The following is a 26044-nucleotide window of genomic DNA, read 5'->3' on the forward strand; positions in this document are numbered from 1 at the left end:
TCTTCCTCAGGAAAGGTTTTGCTTAGGTTCTGAAACACTGAGTAGAAAACCAATGTCTTTTCCTACTTAAAAAAGCTTGTATATTTTATGTATGTATATAACTTGTTAGTTCTTAGAATATTATCTAGTTTTAGAGTAACTTGTAGTAGCTCAGGAGTATCAGCATTGCGTTTAAGAAATAGTTGTAAATGATCTACCTGCTAATGTAGCTAGTTAACATCCTTTCAAATCAAAGATACAACTGTAGAGTTGGTAGACTGCTAAATAATCTTTCTTAACAGCTACTGTTGAATAGAAAGGATGGAAGGACGAAGAGGAAGGTTACACCTGAACATTTATTATTTTCTTAAAAGAATAAACTTGAAAGGCTTGCTTTATTTATGTATTCAATATGTTTCACATGTTGTGAATTGAAAATTTGGCATTCTCTGATTAAGTCAGATCATTTGCAGTGAAAACCATCTGCATCCAGAAATCTTTACCACTTCTTCAAGGTACAGTTCACTGCATGGAAAAACTCTACTAAATTACTAAATCATTTAAACTTTTTTTAAATTCAGACATTTCCTTTGTTGGGTGAAGGTTTGTAAGTCTTCCCTGTTTCCAAAGGAGGTGGAACGGCTGTAAGTCCTGAAATAAATAATGCTGAAATTACAAGAATTTTCATTGCTAACTTCACTGAGATTAGGCTTTTACCTGTGGCATGTGTATTTACATGTTGGCACAAATGTTTGATATCTAATAATATTCTTTATTTGTAATGTCAGATATATGGCTTTATGTATTGCATTTATGCTTTGTAAATGTAGTAGTAGTGAGTAGCTGTTGAGTCCATTGCTTAGAAAAGATCTTTTGTGATACATTATTCTGAAAACTTTCAGATTTATAATTTCATAGATTAATTTTTCATATGGTTTCTTTTTTCTTTTCATATAATGCCTTTCTTCAGTTTGTCTTGTGCTGAAAGAAGGCTTAGATTAAAAGTCTTTTCTTTAAGGCTTTCCTTCTATGAAGCAGTTCATTTATTTCTGGTGCAAGGTGCCTGTAAAGGATGTTCCTGTAGTTATGACAAACAGAACCATTTTGTATGTAACCTTGTCTTGCACCAATGACTCGGTCACAAGAGAGTGTACGCTTATTTTCAAAAGTACAACAAACAAGAACTGGGGATATTTAGTAACTATTTTGTAATCTTTTTTGTTTCATAGGCCTGTCTTGACCCTCTTTAAGACTTGGTCATCGGCTTCTTTTTGTATTTTAGACGTACTTCACAGTTTAACAAATCTCTTAATACTCTCTGTGGTAATGAAAAAAGCTAGAAATGCTAAGGGTTAGGTTTCCGGTATCTTACAAAACCACAGTCATCTTAGTTGCCTCTAGATTCACTCCTTAACAGCATATTTCAGATATAAATGACTTGTATTATTACAGACCTCTTTTATCACTGAGGAGGTACAGAATGAACAAGTTAACTTCTCTGGTTACTACTCATAGAAAAACACTCAAAAGACTGAACCCAAAATTCAGAACAACAAGCCTGCACATTGCCAGTTAGACTTACCTTTCCCAATAGATGTATGGGTTTATATACTCAGTTTAACTGGTGATTTTTTTTTTTGTAAGGTTGCAGTTCCACTTTTAATACTTACTAGGTTCCTATTACAGTTAGAGAGAGTAAAACTGATGATGGCTTTTAGAAGTGTTTGCATGTACTGGAATATTTATGCTTCTGTCCAATAATTTTTAGAAAGTTTTAATCTTATTCCAAGCTTTTGTACCTTTGATAAACCAAAATACTGTCCAAAGTCTATATAATGGATAATACTGATGTTGAAATTGTCGAGTTTGACAAAACAAGTTTGGCTGATTTCCTGGGAGGAGATCTCTCAAAGATCTTTTGTCAGTAACAGAAACAAAGGCTGCAGAATTGGAGCTGGAACCAGTTTATTCCATCTTTATACTGTGTTCGTTTGTCTTTTAGTATCAAAAACTATTAACACTTTTTTTTCTTTCTCCTCCCACCCGCCCCCACCCCCAGGGAGGCAATAATGCAGGGCATACAGTTGTTGTGGATTCTGTGGAGTATGACTTTCATCTTCTGCCAAGTGGGATCATCAATCCAAAAGTCACTGCATTCATTGGTAAGTGGGACATCTCTAAAAACTAGACAATACTGTAGCTACAGACTTCTGACAAGTTAAAATAGCAAAGTATATCTGAGGACCTACAGGATCAGGATATTTCATTCTCAAATTCTCATAGGCCTGAACTGCTCTACTATCTTCTTAATACTGTCTTAACTCAGTTGTGAAGTTTGGATTATGGAGGTTTCTTTTATTGTCTTGGATAGTTCATCTTTGTTCTTGTCTGTCCTATCAATGCAAACAGCTAGCTGCCCAGTGTATCTTCATTCTCCTGCTCCCTCTTATTTTCTCTACCAATTATTTCTTTTATTCTCAGAATTCTTCCTCTCTGTTTTAACCTTCAACCCTGCTAAGTAACTACCAGTACCTTTTGAAAGATAGATCTTTCCTCCCTTTTCCGTTGGGTTGTGAAATGAATGCTGACTCCAAAAGACTTCTGCACTATATAGTTCTTACCAAGAAGTCCTCTCTGGAGAATACATTAGAAGGTTTAGGGCAGTGGCAGTACTATGTGATGTCAGGATCTATGATCTGTTTGCTTCCTGAAGGGGGGTTTAGGTTGTCCTGTCTGTTGTCCCCACAACCCTATTTACCCCACTCCCTCTCTTGGAATCCTGTTGCCAATCCTACATTGTTTATTTTCTTTGGAATGCTTGTATGACCAACCTACTTAATAATGCTGTGTAGCCCTTAAAATTTCCTTCTAAAAATTAAGGTAAATATAAAACATGTCGACACAGCATTATAACTGTGCATGTACTCATGTGCTTGTTTAGCAAATCACACGAGTCTCTGGATTGCTAAAGGCTATGACCTATCAACACTTCCATCCTGCTTTTTTGATACCCAGAACTCCTGTCCCTTACACAGTGTACTTCTCCAAATCAGGAGTCTATTGCCATGCTCTTCCTGTCACTTCTTCCTGCATATCTCATTGCTTTGAGTCTATAGTCTTGCCTCTCAGCTTGGTACATGTGCCAGGAGTAAGTGGTCATTGACACTTTGCTGAACACCATAGCAACTAAAGAGCCTCTGATGCTAGTTACTTGGTTCACAAACAGTACTTGCTGAATTCTTGGGTCCAGCTTGTAGTGACTTTATGCTTGCAGTCAGCATTAACTCTTTACTTGATGGGAATTGGTGGTTAATTGCATCTTTTCAGCTGTGTTACATTGTGACTTGATAGCGAGATAGTTTTGGATCAACTTGCCCTGCCTAATACTTCTACAGAAATTGAGCCAATAGGCATGAAAATTCCTCTGATGAAAGGGACGTTGGGATGTTAACTGCTTCTAGTTTTGCGGGCTGTGGCAGATGGTAGTACTTTTATTCTCTTTTGATGTGTTACTGTGTTATGTTTCTTTAGAAGATTATTGCTTGACAACAGTAAAAAAGGATGCTCATTTGCCCTATTTTGTTTGGTGGACTCGGGATTGAGTAGGAAAGACCCCATCCTTTAAAAATATAGTAGACAGGAGAGAGCTTTTTACAAATTGTCTTGTCTGTATCTGCTATCTCTTGGTCTTGTCTGTTTGGAAGTTTGTTGTTCTAACTTCCTTTAGGTCTGCTCTGTGTTTAAAACCTCTTTTGGGAAAAAAAAAAAAAATCTGGCTTAAGGTTCCACTGAAAGGGCTTATAGGTTAAAAAAAAAAAAAGGGTGGGGGGCAAGGGCAAAATGATTGGAGTGTTAGAATAGATTATTACTATTGATTAGGACTGTACCATGAAGGTTACAGTGACGTCTTAAATACGTTGTATTTTGGTGTTTAGAATGCTTTTGTCTATGTGAAATTAAGTAATATGCAAATAGTTACAAATGGCAGGTCCCTTCATTCTTCAGCTAGATGTTACCATGCTGATAGCTTTGGATCTGCTGATGTACTGAGTTTGGTATGACCTTAAGATGGTTCAGTTTTGCTAAATGGAAATGTTCCTTCTTAAGCAGTCAGTGATGCTGTTTAATTGTATGAATTAGTAGTCTTTTTCTGAGCAATGTGACAGCTGTAGGAAAGCGAGCTTGCTTTTGATAGAGCTTTTTCCTCTGTTATTTTTGCTAGTCTGTTAACAACCCCAACTCTATATACAGAATATTCTGTGTCTATTTACAGCAGAAGAGTGCCTGAGGGGATGCTAATGTTTATAATGATGATAGAAATGTGCTAAGCTTTTAAAAAACAATAGGGTTATTAAAATGAAGTACAAAGGGAAGTTAATTTTAGATACAAGGAAGTTGCATTCTGGACTGTCCCACGATGCTGTTACTGTTTGTCCTGATAAAGTTTGTTGAGTTTATTAGAAAGATTCAATGCATTTAGTTAGAAACACATACTTTAGGGGTAAATAAGTCTTTAACAGATTAATTCATAAGACTAACAATTGCAATGTCTTCAAAGTTTAAAAACTTAAACAAAATACTCTGCATTCAAAACGTGAAGTGTCTTTGAATTGTTTGGAATGTTTTTTTCCATGCTCAACATAATTCACTAAATTTTGCGTAATGGTTTTCTTCAGGAAATGGTGTTGTAATTCATTTGCCAGGACTCTTTGAAGAAGCTGAAAAAAACTTAAAGAAAGGAAAAGGTGAGAAGATTTTAAGATACTACCCTTCAAATAGTTTGTGTGGCCCTCCTCAAAAGATTTAGATTGCGGATGCCTCTGTAGAGGTTACGTACAGGTTTCTTTTTTTCTAGAAATCCATTTAGCTGCTAGTTCTTGACAGGAGTCTCGCTAGAAGTCCCAAGGCCCTCATGGGAAGACGGACAAAAGGAGTCTCTGTACAGTTTCAGAAAAGAACATATTCTAAATATGAATTATCTGCAGACATTTTTCTTTGCTTAAAGCAGTGAATTTAAGAAATGAAACAACTTGTCGAAGTGTGTTACCTGTTCATAGTCATTTTACTTCTTACAATATTAGTGTACAGTTTGATACATGTTAGTGTAAACAAATGCTGTGGTAATTGCTTCCTGATTCAGAACTCAGTTTGGATACTTTCTGTTATGTGTATAGCCATGTTTGGCAGCAGTCTACTGTAAGTGAAGTAAAGCAATGCTCTCGATTATTCAAAAACAAAAAGCTACTGATTGATTGCTGAAATTGAGGAACTCGTAGAATAGCTAGTATTCTTCCTCAGAATAAGCCTGACTTTCTCAGCTTTATAGGCTGATGCCAAGTTTTAATTATTGAAATCTACTGGGGGTTTTTTCTCTGGAATGTGATTGTTCAATCTTTAAATAGATTGACTGAAGACTAAATATGAGAAGTATTTATCCTTTATACATTAGAAGACAAAAATGCTATATAAAACATAATTTGAGCTATTTCATTTTGTCTTTTAAGGGCTAGAAGGCTGGGAAAAAAGACTAATAATTTCCGACAGGGCTCATATTGGTAAGTTCCTGTTCGTGGTTTGTTTTTTTTTTTGTTGGTTTTTTTTGTTAACATTTATTTTCTCTGAACTTCCAATGGCAGTAAAAGCATGACAATTTTTAGCCATCTCTTCATATAGGTATATACTTTTCTTTGGAGTAAGCTTTGGTTTATTGAAGGTCCTAGAAAAAATCACTTGCCACTCAGGATCCTCCCAGGTTTATATTCTAGTGACTCTCTAATCCTATTCTATAAGCATAACCTAGGCGGAAAAGCAGGTTCACTTTCCAAATCAAAGATCAGAGGTGCAAAGCAGTCAAAAAGCAGTTCAGAAGTTAATTGACTGAAGGATTCATTTCCCCCTTTGGTGTAAGAGCAGTGTTGCTTATAGCAACTTCTCTGCTGTGAAACCACTTGACTGGGCGTGACTTCTAAACTAACAGGCTCCCTACCAAGTAAATTGCTACATACTTCAGAAAGGAGACTTTATGGGAAGGACTCTATAGGGATGGAGAGAATGGCAGCCCTCCTCCCAGGATGCTCCTCAGTCAAGCGTTGATTCCAGCCTATGTTCCAGACAACTCTGCAGTTCAAAGCCTGGAGTAAAATAGCGTTTAGAATCCAAACCACTTGCAACAGGGCTTCGGAGGCTCTTGCTATATCACTCCTGGGACATCTTTATTACATAAATTCATCCTTTAAATTAGATCTTTAGATGTCGTAACATAATAGTTACGTAACTGCATGTATTGGGAAATGGGCTTATTGCTGCTCAGGTAGTCATCTTCTGAAGATGCAAACTTGATAGGTCATTATCAGATAAAAGCTTATAACACCGGAAAAAAGGTTTTGCTTTTGGTTTTGCTTTTTTTTTATAAAAAAAACCAACACAAAAACCCACAATCCGGAATAGTTTAGTGAGTGAACATTTTATTTCAGAATAAATACATTTTTACTTTGGAGTAACTACTGAGTTTTAAATAGTTGAATAACTGTGCCTAAGTTACTAAAATCCTTTCTGAGAGTAGAATCACTGTAGGTTAATTACTTGGAAATGACTAGATTGTTAGAAAAACTGTTCTGCGGTGATTATATTGCAATGGCAATACTGTGAACTTTTCATAGCTAAACCGGTCTTGAGTAAAAAGGACCAGTTATTGACTGTCACCCATAATTATTCGACCTGTTAACATAAATGAACTTTGAGAATGCTTCTGTTTAGAAAGTTTTGATGACGGTCTGGAGATCTATTGCAATGATAAATACGTCTTCTCTAAATTGGGTTTTGGTGATCTGTGAATGATTAGTCTGTAACAAAAGATCAGCCAAAAATAGGTTCAAACTGCTGGGGATAATCTAATCCTTTAAATTATAGAGATGTGTGGAAAGAAACACAAAATAAATTGGGAAAGCAAACAAGGAGAACCACTCTTGTTTTAAAGAGACTAGAGTACTTATTTAATGAGTCTGTTTCTTGCAAGTTTTCAGTCTTTCCTATGTAATGTGTGGATTAGTTGTTTAACTTTCAGGAGGTAGTCCTTAAGAAAAATAAGCTGCCTTCTGTTAACCTGCAAATTGTTCCACCACTGTTTGTATTTGACATGAGTCATGTCAGATTTTTTTATTTTTTTTTTTTTGCTTTTATGGTAGACAGAATTGGTGCAAGGAATACTTTGCCTAATCTGTCAATAATACGTAATGCTTTAAAAAATAATTGGGGCTTGTGAAGATGACTTCTGTTTACATAACAGGTGTTGGTGGGAGCTTTTGTATTTCCAAATGTATTTTAATTGATGTTGTCTAAAACATAAAAATAAAGTGGTTTAAGAAATCTTTAGAATGAATAAGAATTTTTACTTAGAAGTTCCCACTGTAAATTTCAGCAGTTGACATTTTTTACTATAACCTGTTTTCCCAGATCTTTTTTCAACTGCATATTTTCTTTCTTTCCTGTCCATATATTCTTTTGGGCCACTACTAAGCTGAAATGGCTTAGTAGGGGGAGGTGTATATACAGTCTGCAAGTATTCTACAAAATAAACACTTAAAAAAAAAAAGTCAGTCTCTGAAGAACCTCAGAACTTTCCTGTGAAAAAATGTAACTTGTAAAAGAGGAGAAAAAACTCTTGCCATTTTATTTGCCTCTCTTCAGTGTGTATATTTTTGTTTTCCACATTGATGAACAGGGCTAGAGTTGGTTTGAAGAAATAGTTACTGAGATGGTAATTTGTTTTACACAGATTTTCTACTTAAATTATTTTTTTATTTTCTTAGTCTTTGATTTCCATCAGGCTGCTGATGGCATCCAAGAACAACAGAGGCAAGAACAAGCAGGAAAGAAGTAGGTAGTTTTGTTTTGTCAAACATAGGATGACTTAGTACAAACGTATGACTTGATACATTGGACTTCTGTTATTGTTTGTCATTGAGTTTAAACAAGTATTAATTATCCTTATAACTCTTCAATGTGGAGTATGCAGGGATCATTTCTTACACTTTTGTCCGCCAGTGGCTAGCAAAAGATTATATTCTTAATGAAAGGGTTGTATCTTGATATTTTGCCTCACAAAAAAGTTCCTAGTTCCTAATTTGCTTTATAAAAAGTGTTCCTGCTTCCTAATGTTTTGTTTACTGGAGGTGTTTGTTTCTGTAAAAATATATTTCTGTTTATGAAGATCAAAGGACCCTTCCGTCATATCCAAATAACTGAAAGGTCTGATATGACTAATTTGGTATCTCACAATGCTTCATTGTCAGAAGTGCATGTAAGTGTTCACGTTGTCTACTATGTGCTGCTACTGACTTTCTGAAGCTTTTCAAACTTTTAGAAACTAGCTGCTATGTTTCTAACTTGTGATTTTCAAGTAGCTCACTAGTTCTTTAGGATGGGGAAAAAGCTGGCAGAATTAACTGTGCCATGTCTACAGCTGGAAAGTAATGCAGCACTATAGACTTCTGAGATACCAGTGAACTTAATCTCTCTTCTTGGAAGTTTGTCTGATGGATGAAAAGTAATTCAGGCTTCCTTACTGAGACCTGTAAAAGGTATCATCCATGACAATAACCTTTAAAAGAATGTCTGATTTGGGCATATCTTGCTTTACACAGGTTGATATTGAGTGATAACTTGTCAATTATTCTTACACTGGGTCATTTTCGCACTTGACTGTGCTGTACCAGCTGTCTTGTTACCTGCTATTTTAGGAATTACAAAGTAAACAGGATGAACATACATATATATCTCTCTCTATAATGTATATGGAAGAATATACATATTTTTCTTGTATGAGCTAGTATGTGTATATCAGCTGTGCTTGAATGTTTATGGACCACAAACTAAAATTGCTGTATAACAATATTTGCAGTTAAAAACACTGTCAGTCAGTCAGCTACTTGTGAGAAGGAACCACTTTATTAGTTAGTGTTAAAGGTTGTAAGGGCAAGCCCAATGAAGAAATAACCACTTTTCTCCAATTAATTTGTTTTAAAGAAACCCAGAAAAAAAGTTACATTCAAAGTTAAAAAACTTAAGTCGCTCTTAAAAGGGCTGTATTTCTTCTTTCTGTGGGGTTCTTGAAATTCTGCAACAATCATACAGTTTTCAAGCTTGTTAGAACTGCTGATGGATTGAAAATGCTAAACTATCTATTTCCTCCTAAATTTTAAGGCTCTCTAAGTGACTGTAGTGGGGGAGAGAACTACTACAGGCTGGTTAAGAGCAGGCTATCCTGAACTACTTATCAAAAGACTGTCTCCTGTTTGGCAGTGGGGTGGAGAATTGAAATAGCCTGCTAGCATGTCGAATGGTAGATTTGACTGCATAGCATATTTGGTATTAAAATTCTTTTGTGTCTAACACTTCAAAGTTGATCATTATAAATAGAAAGTTTATTTTTTTTTAACTGAATGCTTTTATCTGTTCAAATGTAGCTCAAAAACAGTCACAAGTAAGGCTCATGTAGCTTCCGTTGCAGAAAGGTTATAGAAAAGGTAAACTAATATAGTATATTATGTTTATACAGTTGTTTTAACTTCTATAAATACAGTCTTCTGACAGCTTAACTCTTTTGTGAATTGGCAGGTCTTAATGAAACAAAATAAATGGAAACCAACTCCTCCTTAAAAAAAGTTCTCTGTGGAGGGTGTGAATTAAACAATTATTTAAGCCACAGTGTCCTGGTCTGGTTAATGATACTGTGTAACTCGAAGTTGATCAGAATTTCTTTCTTCTTGCACTGGAGGCAAACACATCACTCCCTAAGATTACTCAGTATTGAGTCCAATTGGAAGAATCTGTTTTTTTCCAAGAGTATTGTTTAATCTACTCCAAACTACTAATGACCTAACTAAAATGAATTATGTACTAATGATGAACTGTGTTTCAGTTCACTCACAAACCAATTGATACCCTTTATGTTAAAGTTTAGATATGACCTGTACCTTCTACTTGCAATGGAGTCCCTCTTGAATCGAGTTACGGTATGGTACCTTCAAGGCAGTTTGAAGAAATCTGGGCCACTCTGCATATGCAGAATTTATAATTGAAGAAGATAAGGCTCTGTGTGTCTGCTCAGGGAAAAAACAACAAGCAAAACAGTTAAAACTAAGTGCAAAACTAAGCTTAGCAATGTACAGCACATTTCTGAAAATGCTGCACACCTGTTCACTTCTTAAAAAGTTATTTAAGCTTTTGAGAGTGATGGGGAAGGTGTTTGATAATCTGCCTATGATGAGTGCAGTTTGGCTCCATTTTGATAGCTATTTAGCAAGACTCTGGCAGAAGACGCTTTCTGAATGAACTAGCTGTACTTCTCTGACAGTAAAGTCAGTGCAAGCAAATTGTATCTTTTTGTTATCACTGACAAGCTGAAAAAGGCTTTCGCGTAGAGTGGGTAGGTAAGGGTAAGGAAAATAATTCAGGTTTTCAGAATCGGCTACAGTGGAAAATCTATTCCTGAACCTGTGCTAATGTACAGCATTTTGAGTATCATTGTCACTCTTAGATGCTCGGCAGCGATTTCTGTTTTCCTGGCTCCAACTGAGGCATTTAGAATTAAATGAAATATTTCTTACATACAAACTTGAAATCCATACTGTTTGTGCTGTTGCGTTACGGAGGACTTTCATTAGGTCTTCAGGACCGCGTTTTAGGAAAGTGTTTAGTTAGTTTCAGTTCATAGTACTGCAGGATGTTGTCTTGGCATTCAGTTCCTTAAGTGTAAAAGTTGGGAATTGCATACAAATAAATACGTAATTGTTCACTGAAGTATGAAAAGTTATTGGTTTAAAAACAGAAGTGTGTAGGAGATTAATATCTTTATGTCTATAAACAGTGATATTCTGAAACTAAGTTGCATATTAAAAGTATCTCATGTTTTAAGTGCTTAAAACAAAGTTCTAAATGCTCACAATTAACAGCATTTTATTTTATGCCAAGTATGTATTAGCTTTAAAGAAAACACATCTTAGTTTTATATCAAGAATAACTCCTGTTATTATCTTTTGAAAGTTTGGGAACTACCAAAAAAGGAATTGGTCCAGTATATTCTTCAAAAGCAGCTCGAAGTGGACTCAGAATGTGTGATCTTGTTTCTGATTTTGATGAATTTTCTGAGAGGTAATTTCTGTATTTTAATGCACAGTTTTAAGCATAGTTTTCAGTTTCTGGGTACTACTCTGGTTGCTGTTACTTTTTATATTAAAAATTATTTTAAAATATGAAATTAATTTTATTTATAATTTTATTATTTTTCTCTTTTATAATTGTTAAAATATTTTATTGTTTAAAACTGTTTATTCACTAGATAATTGCAGATATGTAACCAGTAAAACCTAAGGTTGGTGGGGGCGTGAGGAGGAAAACAAACAAAAACCTTAGTGAAGCGTTTTTACCTTCCAGGTTCAAAGTGTTAGCCAATCAGTACAAAGCGATATATCCTACCTTAGAGATAGATATTGAAGGGGAATTGAAAAAGCTCAAGGTAAGCCTGCTTCTGTCTGTTAAATGATGTAATCACTGTGTGCAGTTACTGATATGTAAATTTCCTGGTGACTGATGCTTGCCCTTGTGTGAGGAGTTAAAACATAACACACATTACAGGAAATTGGTATGTATCAATTTTAAAGAGTCTGCTAGCATCCCTAAAGACACTTTTGACCCTGCTTTATGCAGCATTTCAAAATTTCAAGAGAAATACTGTGAACTTGTAAGAAAAAGGCTTGTATAGGGAGAATTATTTTTGACTTCCACTTGCTCAAACATACTGGCTAGGAGAAAAAAACCCTAAAATAGTAGTTGGGGAACGTATGTTTCATTGTAAAGCAGAATATTAATTCCTTGTGTCAGAAACTTAAGAACTGAAGTAAATTATTATTCTAATAAGCCTTAAGGGAAGAAAAAAAAATACGAACAACATATTAAAACGTAAGTTGATAGCAGCAGAACTAATCAAGCCTGACTGCCAGCAAACTAGTCTTCTGGTTAATTATGAATTCTGATTTGATGTTTTCCCTGCAATTGGGCCAGTTGTGAGATTTCTCACTAGTATTAATTTTCTTATGCCTAACAGTGTGATTTTTGTGGTGCACCTAAGTTCTTATTTGGAAGAAATTGTCAGGTGTTTTACCCTTACCCAGCCTTTTTGTTCATGCATTTTATAGAAACTTAACTGTGTGAGACTATGTTGAGCTGTAGTATTTTTATCAATATGTAGGCCTAAAAATCAGTTCAAGTTGAGTGTTTTATAATGCTTTATAGTTTACTTAGTACACATTAGGATTATAGAATATCTGAAACTATTTGTAGCTTGAGGAAAATTACTTGCACTTAATCTTTGTTTTATGCTATGCACTTGATTAAATTCTGAAAGACAAAGTGTTATATTTCATGTGAAGTGGATCATTAGAATGAGAACTTCCATATGTTCTCATGGGGAAAGGGCTGTGTACCAAGTGTTAATCTGAACATTACCGGCTTCTTACATCCAGCTACTCAGTGGCATTCAGGCACTTCACACTTAATTCCAATAAATAACTTTTTACTTCTACTTACAAACATACGTGTATATATGTCACAAATTAATGCTGCTTTATACTTGTGTGCATTTGTTGGCTTCAGATGGCCAGAAGCGGAACTCCCCACATGCTGGTTTTGGGGGAGAAATTTTGAACACTTGGAAATGAATTACTGAATACAGTAAAGTATTGTGATTATACTCAAGCTTGAGTTGAACCATTTCAAAAGTTTGGAATTTATACCCCCCCCCCCCCCCTTTTTTTCCCCTCTTTTGTTCTTTCTTTCCTCCTAGGAAGAGCATACATGTCTATTGTATAAATCAGAGTCTAATGTTCTTCCTTCCCTTGTTCACCCATTATGGCATATTTAGCATTTCTTTGTTTGCTTTTCCTTTTCAAAAGGAATAAGAGCATTGTTATGAGAGAGGAATAGCACTTGTACTCTGGCTGGCTTTATCATAATGAAATTATACTATACAATAGTCTTTTGTATTATTCAGGGCTGCATGGAAAAAGTAAAACCAATGGTAAGGGATGGTGTTTATTTCATGTATGAGGCTTTACATGGACCACCAAAGAAGATCTTAGTAGAAGGTGCAAATGCAGCACTGCTGGACATTGATTTTGGTAGGTATAACCTTTTTGAGACACATGTTGCTGTATACTTACGTTGTGAAAGAGGAACACTAAATATAAACTCTTCCGTGCTTAGCTGTTCTTACGGCAGAAATGTTTGGTATTTGGGAAGAACAGTACTACATATGACTAGCAAATAATTAGAGGAAAAAGTTTTTAATTAAATCAAAAAAGCTTTAGACTCTCCCAAGATTAATTATTTGAATGACAGTAAAGATCAAGGGACTTTTCTTAAGCAGAGTGTAACTATTACTTCAGTGTCCATAAATTTCATATGAAATAAGTCACAGTTGTATACGTCTGTGGAAGACACCTGAGAAGAAAAATGGAGAGCTTTGAGAGGCAAGGTATATATGCAAAGTAGTTGTTGACTTTTGAAGAATCAGCTTGCCTTTTTTTTTTTTTTTTTTTTTTAAAAAAAAAAACCCTTTGTATAACATTTAGTTTTCAGCTGTTTCATGGTGTAAGGAAAGATGTTGGGAATCTGGATTGCTAATGAGGCAAGAGTAAAATATTATTCCCAATCAATTTGAAATTATAAATGGTGAAGTTTTTCTTAAAACACTGTAATTTGGCTAATAAAATTAGAAGCTTCTTGATAGAAGCAGCTTTTTTTTTTTTTTGAGATTATTATGTTTGTTAACATTATGTTGCAAGGACAGATAAATTATTATACCTCTGTATAGGCATAAGCAGCCTATATGATTGGCTCCTGCATTTTGTCCCATTTTTCTTCAGTCTCACTAGCCTTATAACTGCATCATTTTTATTGTTGGAAAGATGCTTAAGCCTGAAGTTGAAACCTGTAAAGACTACTGTCAAACAAATACAAAATTGGTACACACTCTGCTTTCAACTGATAGGAGTTCTGATATTAGGCATTTTCAAATATAGTGAGTTTGAAAGCCTCTTTCTTGTGCCTCTTTCTCTCTTCTCCTGACACAAGGAAGATGCATCTAAGGCTGGTCACTGTAAGTGTACGCACCAAGTTTTCCCATGATAATCTGAATATTGGGAGAAACTTCCTTTTTTAACAAGTCAAAAAAAAAAAAAAAAAGAGAAAGAAGTCTTCAAATATGCTTGTCACAGGGAAATGTTTTGATGGAAAACTTGAGATATTTGGAGAAAACTCTGGGGGGGGTGTTTTTTGTAAGTAGTGAGGATTTTAGATTTCATGTATGTATAGGAAATGCAAATAGTCTGAAACTCATCAGATATGTCTATAATATGTACAGAATTGTTCGGGCACTTATATTTTTCTCCTGCCTCTGCTGTGAGACCCACACACAGAGAGTATATCTCCCCTCCTTAGGTAGATACCATGAGTGGATTGGGCACTTGGGTTAACAATAGACAAGTCCCAGTCAAAAGATGTGACAGTGCCAAATTTGATTATTGAGCATTCTAAACGGGGCTATTTTCTGTGCCTTTGTGCACAGAAGTCTTAATACTGAAGTGAGTTTTATGAGTGTGTGTCTGTTGATGGTGAAGATGGTAAATCCCCAGCCTTGCAGTCCATCCGGCTTTTCTGGAGCATGTAATGAAGCTCACATGTGCATGTGTCTGGGGGTTGGGGTGTAGGGGTGGGGGTGTGTGGTCTTCTGTGTATTTAAACACTGAGTAAGGATAAACCAATGTCACTACACCAGGCTGGGAGCTGAAAATGAGTAAGAATTGTCTCATTGACTCTGTGACATCCACTAGCTGTATTTTCTGTCAGTAAAGAAAAGCTCAACTTTGGTGTCCAAAGAAGGATAAAAACTAATTAGTGCTTGCAAACTGGTGTGACATATCACCTGTAAGTCTGTGTCTTTCTCTTGAGAGGTTTGAGTTAGACAAAAGAAGCTAGAGATACCTGAAGCTAGTTTGCAAAATGTCACTGAACAGTCTCTGAAGGGTTCTGCCTTTTTAAAGTTGTCTATATTGCTTTCATTTCCTTTTGTTTTGGCTGTTCCTCTCTTGTCCATTTCTGATTCTTATACCAAAAGAAAAGAAAGTCTGAAGCATGAGGTAGAAGATTCTCACTTATATGTAGTTACTGTGTGGCTGAAGTGTTTGTTCACAATTCAAATCAACTAAGGACTGGCATGCTTTGTTTCATCTTCCATTACTTAAAAAAAAAAAAAAAAGTGTAAACCCAAGGATTTTGAGATGTTTGACTCTTTTATCTTTGCTGTCCAGGCTGTTTTTTAAACAAGGGCTGAATATTTAATTAGAGACTAACTCACCACTAATGAACTAGACTATATTCCAGGAGTCTTTTTTTCTTTTTTTTTTTTTCCTTTAATTGTGGAAAAAATTTTTTTTTTCATTTGATTATGTAAGCAAAATTTTTCTTTCTGGAATTCTACATTTCTTTGCAATTTCTTATCCTTAATACGTGCTGACCAGTTTGTAGAGCTTGTATTTTATTTTTTCTCCCAAAATGAAAAGTGATAAACTTGTATTTTCTAACCTTTTAATACCATTTTCTTAAGAGAAGTGTCTCCCTTGAAATTTTCATTGTTCTATTAGTGAGTATATTTTATGTAAGATAGCAAGGCATGGTTTTCTGGTGTCTTACTGCAATTTTTGACTTGTATGATCATTCAGAATTGTCATGTAGTCAACTTTTGCATCTGTACCAGTTGAAGTAAGTGGTAAGATTCCTACCTTTTTCAGTAAAGAAGGATCACACAACTTACATACAAAGCTAAGAGCTCATTAAATATCTTCTTGACCACAAAATACATTTATTATGTGTTTTCTTTTTTAGTGTTGTAACACCTAGGTAAGTGCAATGCAAGTACTAATCCTCACCAGGTTGGATTTTTATATGCATATTTTTTTAATAGTTTAAAACCAGTGTTTTAATAAGTTTTTAAAACAAATTTTTTTAATAGGCACATATCCTTTTGTGACTTCATCGAACTGCACAGTTGGAGGTGTGTGTACAGGTCTGGGCATGCCACCGCAGAATGTCGGGGAAGTGTATGGAGTTGTGAAAGCATATACAACAAGAGTTGGAATTGGTGCCTTTCCTACAGAACAAAATAATGTGAGTATTATCAGCCCTAGATGTGACCTGTAACTGGGTGAAATAACTTGGTGTGTCTGTCTTATGTTAAATCAGTGGTACTGGTTAAATGCAAGTAGATGACAGTGTGTTTGGATGCTCATTCTTCCAGTTCTAGACTGAGCTTACAGGACTACCAAATCTGATTGTCAGTTTCTCAGACCTTCCTGTGGAATAGAAGGCTAGAGCAGGAACAAATTTTGAGAGATTTGCTCAAATAGCATTCTCTTGAATTAGAAATAGCATTTTGTATTTCTATTTTCATCCCAATGGACAACTTTGTGAAAAATTGGGGAAAGAACTTCTAAGGTAATTTACAATGTTGTTAAATATACACCTGCCTCGTATATTGCAAATAAAAAAAAAAGGCTTATGTAATAGTATTACTCTTTGTTAGGAAATTGGAGAATTGCTGCAAACGAGAGGTAAAGAGTTTGGCGTTACCACTGGTAGAAAAAGAAGATGTGGCTGGCTGGACCTTGTGTTACTCCGATATGCCTACATGATTAATGGATTTACTGCGTGAGTTATTTTGACAGCTTTGCTGGCAACTTGACATAAAAAGCATGAAATGCTACAGATTACTGTAAATTCTACATATACTAGTTAGTAACATTCAGACTGTTAGTATTGATTTGTTGATTGTTTTGATATTTTGATAAATTAACTGTCCTTCATTTTTCCTAGCATTAAATGTTTTTTTTATTTGACATTTTCATACTCATAAATTTTTCTTTCCTTTACTTATGGCATGTTGTTGTTTCTCATTTAAAATGATCCAAGAAGCACTTACGTATCTTAGTACTTGATGCTTCAGGGTACCCCAACCCCTGCCATCCTGCCAAACCAAATCAAATGCATTACAAGGGCCTTAAAACCTGATACAGTTTGTGGGGTTTTGTTTTGTTAGTTTGTTTTCAAAATAAGACAGATGGGAACCCGTCAGTATCTTCAGCAGTATGTGTAAGTGTAGAAAATTTGGATATGACTTTGGGATTTGTCGTGGTTTAACCCCAGCCAGCAACTAAACACCACGCAGCCGCTCACTCACTCCCCCCCCATCCAGCGGGATGAGGGAGAAAATCAGAAAAAGAAGTAAAACTCGTGGGTTGAGATAAGAACGATTTAATAGAACAGAAAAGAAGAAACTAATAATGATAATGATAACACTAATAAAATGACAACAGTAGTAATAAAAGGATTGAAATGTACAAATGATGCGCAGGGCAATTGCTCACCACCCGCCGACCGACACCCAGCCAGTCCCCGAGCAGCGACTCCCTGCCCCCCCCTTCCCAGTTCCTAAACTAGATGGGACGTCCCATGGTATGGAATACACCGTTGGCCAGTTTGGGTCAGGTGCCCCGGCTGGGCATGAGAAGCTGAAAAAATCCTTGACTATAGTCTAAACACTACTGAGCAACAACTGAAAACATCAGTGTTATCAACATTCTTCACATAGTGAACTCAAAACATAGCACTGCACCAGCTACTAGGAAGACAGTTAACTCTATCCCAGCTGAAACCAGGACAGGATTTTAACTAAAATGAAAAATAGGTATCTGAAACAAAACTGGTATAAAATTTCTAGTAGATCAAACTATGTAAATACATGCTTTACTTACATTTTCCTGTTTTTCTTGTCCTTTGTGTTTTTTATTTAAAATAGGATGCAGCCAGGTATTTACAGAGCCAGTGTTTGATTATTTTGCTGCTTTCACTGCAGGACAGGAACATTTGGCAGAGGACAGAAACAGACAGCAACAGGCATCATGCTATGAAGCCATCTGAAATGAATGGTCATAAAGTATCTTGGGGGAAAACCCTGACCAATTAAATTTCTAAGACTTAAAGTTATAGACCAGTAACTTTAATTGGAGAATACCTGTTCTTTGAATTTTGCCGTTTTCTTACAGTAGTAAATCTAAGGATGCGGATGCAACAAAAAGCCTGTTTAAGTTTTCTTCTCTTTTTTGTTTTAAAGTCACACCAGATAAATAGATTAGTGCCATACAAGCTATTTTTCTAAGGAAAGAATTAATTGCAATGTGCAGGAAACAATTTTTCTTTTGGTATTTTTACAATGTGATGAGAGTTGAGAGGTGTTGAACTTCTTTAACCAGAGTCATGTTTCTGTATAGATTGGCACTTACCAAATTGGATATCTTGGATGTATTTCCAGAAATCAAAGTTGGTGTTGCATACAAACTAGATGGTGAAATCATACCTCATTTTCCTGGTAAGACTGCTTGTTTAACAGTTTTAGATTTTAGTGAACTGTAATCTGATACTTAAATGCATTTGACTTTTACTTGTAAAATTTATGCAGCATCAAGACATTAACATCTTCCCAAATGCACAGAGACACACTGTACCACACCTGTACCTGCACCCTCAAGACACCTCTACCAAATACTGTCATTTATCTGCTAGAAAGATGCAAAGTGCTGTATAAAGCTTCTTAAATGTGAAGGTTGTTACTGCTTTATCCCTTTCCTTTAATACAGCCTGCATTACCTTCAAGCTCAGTTGGAAGCTTGTTTCACACTCTAAACCCGGTGTCTTATTCCCACTACTGTATCCCCTCTTCTAGCAGGACAAGTCTTCATTTAAGCATGTGGTGAACCACATGAGAGAACTGATCTGGTTGAAAAACCAGATTTTTCTCTCCCTGTGTTATTTTTCTAACAGTTCATTTCCCTTTAATGGTTCACAGAGTAGCCAAAAACCTGTCACACCTACGCAATGGAAAAAAGGGAGAAGGGGTGGGGGAGGAAATGAGCAATTAGTTTAGATGAAAGCAAGACTGTTTTTTGATGCAGGACCACCATACATCAGCTTGGCATGATAGAAAGGATAGCTCCTGAGGAGGACAGTGATCATTTTTACCTGAAAAATGTATCTGCATGTTAAAATATTCAAATATTAAGCCTAGTGTTTTCATGGATAATGCCTCTTTTTCAGTTTGCTGTAGCAGAGATACTCCAGAAAAAGGAAGAATGTTAACTAGTACTAAAGATTGGGCTTTCTCATTTTCTAATGTGCGCATAGATGCCTGTTTCTGTTCTAATTGCTACCTCAGGGTTTGATGCTGGTCACAGGTTACAATTTTTCATGTGATATCATCAGCAGAGAACTTTTTGTGGGTGAGGAGATCAACTGTAGTAATCAGATACAACTCACAGCAGGATTTATGTAGTATAAAGATGTAATTATGTATAAAGGAATAAGTGATGATCTGCCAGTAGTTCTTGCAAATAGCACATACCTGTTAGGGAAATTCATAAGGCATTAACAAAAAATCTTGTTTCTCCATGTGCTTGGGGGAGTTCTCTAATTGATTTGCCTTCCAGTATCTTCAAACAAAAGTGCCAGTTACAATCTGAATGCATACTGAATGACATGGCATGCACTTTTATTCAGGAAATTTACTACTCATCTTGCACTAAACCAGGGAATGCTTTTCCCTTTTAAGACTTGTATTCCCTGATCGATACCCTTATCAAAATATTAAGGAAATTTGTGTGTACTTTAGATGGCTGTTGAACGTAATGGGGATTGCATGTTTGAATTGAGAACTACTTAGTAAATGCTTCATCTGTAGCCCTGTCATCTAAGCTGGGGGCTATTTGGACTTCGTGTGCTCAAGCCAGGAGGACCTTCTCTGGCAGTCCATCATTAAAGATGACATAAATAGGTGGCCATGTTTTCCAGTGCTAAGACTTAAGTGATTACTTTTTTTTTTCCCCCATTCATTTTGTGTCTCAGATGGGACAAGAATCTTGTTACAGTTCCTGAGGGCAGACTTTGCTCCTTGTATATGCCCAGGTAACAGGTAGCTGACATTTGGTCATAGCACCACAACGTGGCTGACCTGCATAACTGTATTTTTCTTCAATGTATGAACAATTAAGAATTCTGGTAGAAATTTAGTAGAAGTTGTTGTCTTTGCTGTTGATGTGCTGTCTTCCTTAAGTGTCAGGAAGGAGTTTGAGCTGAACTTCTGGTAAGCTGGAAGATGCTGTCTCTCACAGTGCCTCTGTGTTCCACACCTCTCTCTCTGCTATACTCCTCAACATTTGGCAGCATTTTCAGCACATATGCTGCAGGTTACTTATTACCCCTGCCCCTGGCATAAAAAACAAAAGGTAACTTTCTTCACACTTTGTGTTTTGCAGACCATTAGATTATTTTTGATGTCTACATCTCTGCATGCTGTGCACTTGTATAATTAATTTATTTTTAAAAACTTGCCTCTTTGACATTTTGAATTTAATTTAGAAGAGATCTAGTCTGGGAATCTCTTGCTGGCAGGGTATTTCTTTCTCTCTCCCCTCCCTACCCTCCCACTCTCTTGGAGATGTTAGTGATTTACCCTTCTTGTGAAATGACTGTCTCTAAATTAGAAGCACACACAGTGCCCACCATCTCAGGAAAAACATGCCATATTTCATATATTGTTCCTTTTTCCAGCTGGATCAGAGAATCATACGAGTCTCACTCCGTTTTTTTAGCTTAGATGTATGTGGGCATTTCATAATCTCCTGTTAAGAAGGAACTGAAAATGTCTTGTAAATTCACAGCTGACTTCAGTTGGTGTCGTTGAGGCTGTAGTCTTTTGCTATGGAGCTGGCCAGTATCTCCATTTCTATTCAGTCATAGGAGTTTATGAAAGAAAGATAGAACTCCCTGCTAGCTCTGAGCTGATCAGTTTAAAAGGAATATGAAAGCCATGGTGTAGTTCTGCTAATGACTCCTGTCCGAGTTCAGGCGTCGGGTGATCTCAGCACAGATAGACACAACCTCTAGCTCAGGAGACTTTGAAAGCACAGGAACTTAGGAAATTGGGAGATTATTTTGGAGAAGCTTTACTTCATGCTTGCCTTTTTTTTTTTTTCTTGTGCTCTTTCCCTGGGCATCTACTGTAGATTAAAGAGCTAGGACACTGTGCTAGTTGCACCTTTGGTCTGACCTATACGACTGTTTTTATGTTCAGTTTCAGGAAATTGCTGGAGGATCCTTCTCTTAAAATGGTGCCAAGATTCTAAATTTCAGCTATTCTTTTTTGAGTTGGAAATAACATCACATAATTCCTTCTCCAAATTATACTACCAGACTACCAGATATCATTATATCTGCTCTCTCTGTTACCTAATTCAGCTGTTAATAGGGAATATTCCAGAAAGCCTAAAAGATAAATCCCCTAAGGGAAGAGCTCAGATAAGTCTAAATGGTGACTACATCTGCTACTACACTGAGCTCAGTTTATGGCTTATCTTTCCCACTCATTATCTTTTATCACACCTGCTGGAGCAAAATGAGAGAATCGTTTGAAACATCAAGAAATTTATCCCTTCTTGTTCTTCCTCTCTTTTGGGGAAGTAAGGAATTGAACTAATACAGAGTAATGGAAGATTGTAGACAAGATTAGACCGTTCAGTTCTAAGTGCTTTCAGCTTTCTCCCAGCTAGCCTCATCAGAGAGGCTTCAAAATAAAAAATGCCTGTGGACCTCCAAGGTTAGGTGTTCAGTCACTTTCCTTCTTCAGAAAGAGAGAGGCTAGCATCCTATTCTAGACTATCTGCACTGCCCAGAGATTAGTTTGTGGTTTTGCACTTTGAACATAACTGGACAGCAGACGACACCTCAGTTGTTAACTACTGATGACATTAAAGAAAGTGCTTATCCTTGGCTTCTGCAACCCAACATCCTTAATTTTCCTGTCTGTCCTGACTACAACAAGTATTGATTCAGGATCATTTGCCTTAACCTGTGAACACCTCAGTCCAAAAATTGTGCATTTCTTCACTGTTGTAGGCTTTGAAGTCACTAGAGCATAGTCCTCTTTCACCCTTACTCAAAATGCCTAGTTTATAAAGGCTGTCCTTACAACATTGCTACTATTGAAATCTTACTTGCACCGGGACAAATTATTCAGTATGCTGAGCCTGAGTTTGTTGGCTACACACACACTGATGCTTTTTGCACCTCTACTGTGCCTCTTGCACCTAAAACCCTTTCCCAGGTTGACTAGCTGTCTTTGCAGGAATGACTTGATCTGAGGCATGGAGCCTACATAACATTACAGTGCCTTTGGCAGAACTCTGTCTTTTTCAGGATGGCAAGAATGCCTGACACCTCCCATTTTTTATCAATGTATTTTGAGGATTTTCAGGCTTAAGGGTTTTGTTTTGCTGCCCACTGTCATTCCAAGACTAATGTTCAGATAATTACTGGAATGATTCAGTTCCAGAACAATGTGCCTAGCATCTTTTCCAGTACTTGAAATCATCACAGGATTCAGAGTTAATGGACAACATTGTAGCAAGTTACCAAATGATGGACAAAATGGAATACACTCATTGCTTCTATTCTGAGAAGTAATTGGAAGAGTTACTGTTCATACATCATGTGGGACCCCACACTGATTGACAAATTCATTGTAGAGTTTTGGGGCAAAGGGTCTGTGGGCATCAGAAATCTATTATGTATGAACTGCATCTTAGGACTATGTTTAGTAACCTATGCCATTTTAAAATATGTTTTAACTGCCTGATACTTACAAGCTGGTGCCTAATTTTGCTTTCACATCACCAAATTCCCTTGTGAAGGGGGAGTTGGATCTTGGTATGTGTTCAGAAAAAAAAATAAATAATCAACATTTTGGGGAATTACTTTTCCTGAAAGGTTGTTTTCTGAACTTAAAAGATTGTGTTTTAAGCAAAATATAGGCATGTGACTGTGAGTACTGGAATTCGTAAAGTCTAAGTCCTGACAGTTACTGGATTTTTTTTTTTCTGTGCTTATATTAACAAAAAAGGACACTTCAGCACCTTCAGTGCTGGTATTAGCTTATGAGTAAACCTGTTTGTATAAGAAAAGAATAAAAAGCTTTACAGTTATGTATTTAGTGGTAGAGAATATATAATCTTTGTGGACATAATATTTTTGTTCCTGTTTGCTTCTCAGCCAACCAGGAAGTCTTAAATAAAGTAGAGGTTCAGTATGAGACACTCCCAGGATGGGATACAGACATATCAAATGCAAGGACATTTGATGAGCTGCCTGTAAATGCACAAAATTATGTTCGCTTTATAGAAATGGAGTTGGGTGTTCCTGGTAAGTAATCCAGATTTTTTTGTTGTTGTTGTTGTTTTGGTTTTTTCCTGCTCCATGAAACCTATCTTGTACTTTGTCTTAATGAACATTCAAAATATTGAAAACTAATTTGCAGCTGTGCTTATTCTGATGTACCTGGTGATACTTGTAATTATTGTTTTACTACTTTTTATTTATCTGTTTAGCTGTTGAATTGAAAGCTTTGGAAAGTTTTAATATGCATTCTTTCTTTGGCTTATACTATAGTTCTTGTTCAACTGAGATTTTTATAACTTGCTTAAGTGTTTTTCAGATTGTTTATAATAGGGGTTTAGTTCTGCCATTATCAAGTCAGTGGGACTACTGGTATATCAATGTAATTTAAATATATGTGACAGTAAGAGGTCCTAAACTAAGAGATTTCTCTTATGCTCCCTAATAAAGATGATCCTGTGGTTCCATCCAGAGATAGGAATTAGGAGATAATGCAAATCTTTACTTTTCTGACAGTTTCTACGTATCTTTTTTCCTATGATCTGGAAAACCCATTTATTTATTATGGCAGCTTCAAGACTGTTCCTGCTTTTCTAAGTTATCAATGCATTCTTACTTTGAGAACAATAGACATAGTTATCATTTCTTGACGTACTAATGCTATATGCTGTGTTTTTCTTCAGACTGTGGTACTTAAGTGCTTAAGAAGATAAGTTTGTATCTCATCTTAAGATACAATCCAATCTTGCTTTGTATTACTTATAATAAAAGTTTGCTTTTCTCTTCTGCAGTTAAATGGATTGGAGTAGGGAAATCCAGGGAATCAATGATCCAGCTGTTTTAAAGATTTCAGATGCATGGAAGAAAGCACACTCCTCAAAAGACTGCTCATTCTTAAATGCATTAGTAGCCCGCAAAGCAAAGATGTTGGAAAGATAGATTTTTGCATGGAAAGAAATGCTAGAGTTGATACCCCCAAATCAATCGCTACTCCTGAAAGAGACTTTTAACATGAACCTGTATCAATTCTTGTTCTACTGCAATTTCCAGGACACTTGTCATTGTTGTTCAAGGTGCCATCAGATTATTTTTTTTTCTTTACCTAATATTTACTTCATAATGTAATTCCTGTTTGAAAATCTAAGGTAGCATTACTTTCATGACTGTTTGTCTTTGTTATCCTCTCTCTGCTTTTGGCGGTGTTACTTCCCTGAAATTTTAGACAGTAAAAATAATGCAGTTTTGCACAGATAGTTTTACATCCTCATTATTTGTATTCCTAAAGCTGTTGTATTCTTAATGGCTGCTCTTGTGAGTGATTAAAGAGGGGGATTCTGATTTTATAATGCTATAAATGCTGTCTAAATTATTGTGTGATCTGTTTTTTTTAAAAAAAAGATGTGATACCAAGTTGTTAAGAATGTCCAGGTTTTTTTAGCTGTATAACACAGAAACTTACTCTTTGTAACTCACAGAGGATACTCAAGTGTTTACCAGGAAGTGTGCCCAGAAAGTTAGAAAATTGATATTGTAAAAAGTTCATTTGCGATTATTAAAGAACCGTTCTGATTTTGAGTTAAATGTTTTATAATGTTACTCTTTTTTTTTTTTTCTGGTATTTTAAAAACGCTGTACTTCTCTACTTCCAAGGCGCATATCTCAAACTGTTTCCCTAATTAAATGAGGTTATATTTATATTTGGTGAGAAGTCTAACATTTTGATGCCCTTTTAAATTCCTTTCTATATAGCCAGTAGAAGATCTTTCTCTGGAGAACTGGCAAAGCACAGACACTTTTATAATTATAAGTTGAAGATGCTTTAGAAATAGCATTTAAAGTATTCAATATATTTGCTTTAAATGTAGGGAAAATAACAAGTATTCACCTCAAGACATCTGATGTACTTTGGCTTATTAGTGTTGGGAAATGTTCTAGAATTATTTTAATTTATAACCATTATTATATATTCCAAAGAATGTTACTTGTTTTGGCAACAATTCAATAATTACATATTCCCTTTCCAGATTTTTTGAGAATGACTTTGTTTTTACACAGTGTGCTATGGTATTCATGTGCATCCTTTTCACTTAAAATAAAATTTACTTTGTTTCCTAAAAACAAGTTTGTGTCAGGGTGGGGCAGGAGTTTTAGATTTAGTTTAGTAGATTTTGGCTATGCAGGTGAATATAAGAAACTTTTAATGCAAAATAAAAGATATGAGGCCTTCCAGATTATGTCTTAGGTAACCAGACGTTTCCTGAAATGCAGTAGATTTGTTGGATTGATGCTGCTGTTGGGGTGTTCAGCACAATGTTTGTGTTCTCAACTGGCATAAAATAAAATTGATTATCATAAGGGGAGGAACAGCAGGGTTGAAGGATAAAAATGCTGATATTTAAGGAGCACTTTCTATTGAATTGTTTGCATGTGACAGCAGTAAGCAGGGTATGTATTTTGCTTGTGTAATATGTGGAAAGAGAAGGATACTATTGGCAAATACATTTAAAGATCATTATCCTCAGCATTAAAAACCAAACAACTTCATACTCAGTTTTTTATGGAGGGGATGAGGGTCTAGTTTTCCTGTCAGCCTCGCAGTCCAGGAGAGAACCATACCCTCCCTCCCTAGCTAAGGGACATCTTGAATTAAAAATGTCTTCCTAATTCCTTGGTGAAGAGAAGGAAGGATAGAACTGTGTGAAACATAAATTCCAATGTTCATTTAGAAGGAAAA

General features: G+C 35.8%; 1 protein-coding gene across 1 annotated transcript in view; it reads left to right on the plus strand.

Annotated features, from left to right (window-relative positions):
- ADSS2 (adenylosuccinate synthase 2) overlaps positions 1-24891 on the plus strand; it is a 39412-nt gene extending 14521 nt beyond the window's left edge. Inside the window, exons 2-13 of the mRNA XM_075043170.1 lie at positions 2039-2141; positions 4656-4724; positions 5484-5534; positions 7788-7854; positions 11023-11130; positions 11413-11494; positions 13028-13154; positions 16046-16200; positions 16616-16740; positions 18360-18457; positions 23188-23337; positions 24102-24891. Of these exons, the coding sequence (XP_074899271.1) occupies positions 2039-2141; positions 4656-4724; positions 5484-5534; positions 7788-7854; positions 11023-11130; positions 11413-11494; positions 13028-13154; positions 16046-16200; positions 16616-16740; positions 18360-18457; positions 23188-23337; positions 24102-24154 (1188 nt within the window). The 3' untranslated portion in view covers positions 24155-24891. The remainder of the gene's footprint in view (positions 1-2038; positions 2142-4655; positions 4725-5483; positions 5535-7787; positions 7855-11022; positions 11131-11412; positions 11495-13027; positions 13155-16045; positions 16201-16615; positions 16741-18359; positions 18458-23187; positions 23338-24101) is intronic.
- The last annotated feature ends 1153 nt before the right edge of the window (positions 24892-26044 follow it).

Source organism: Buteo buteo, chromosome 12 (assembly GCF_964188355.1).
Source record: "Buteo buteo chromosome 12, bButBut1.hap1.1, whole genome shotgun sequence".
Classification (NCBI taxonomy): Eukaryota; Metazoa; Chordata; class Aves; order Accipitriformes; family Accipitridae; genus Buteo; species Buteo buteo.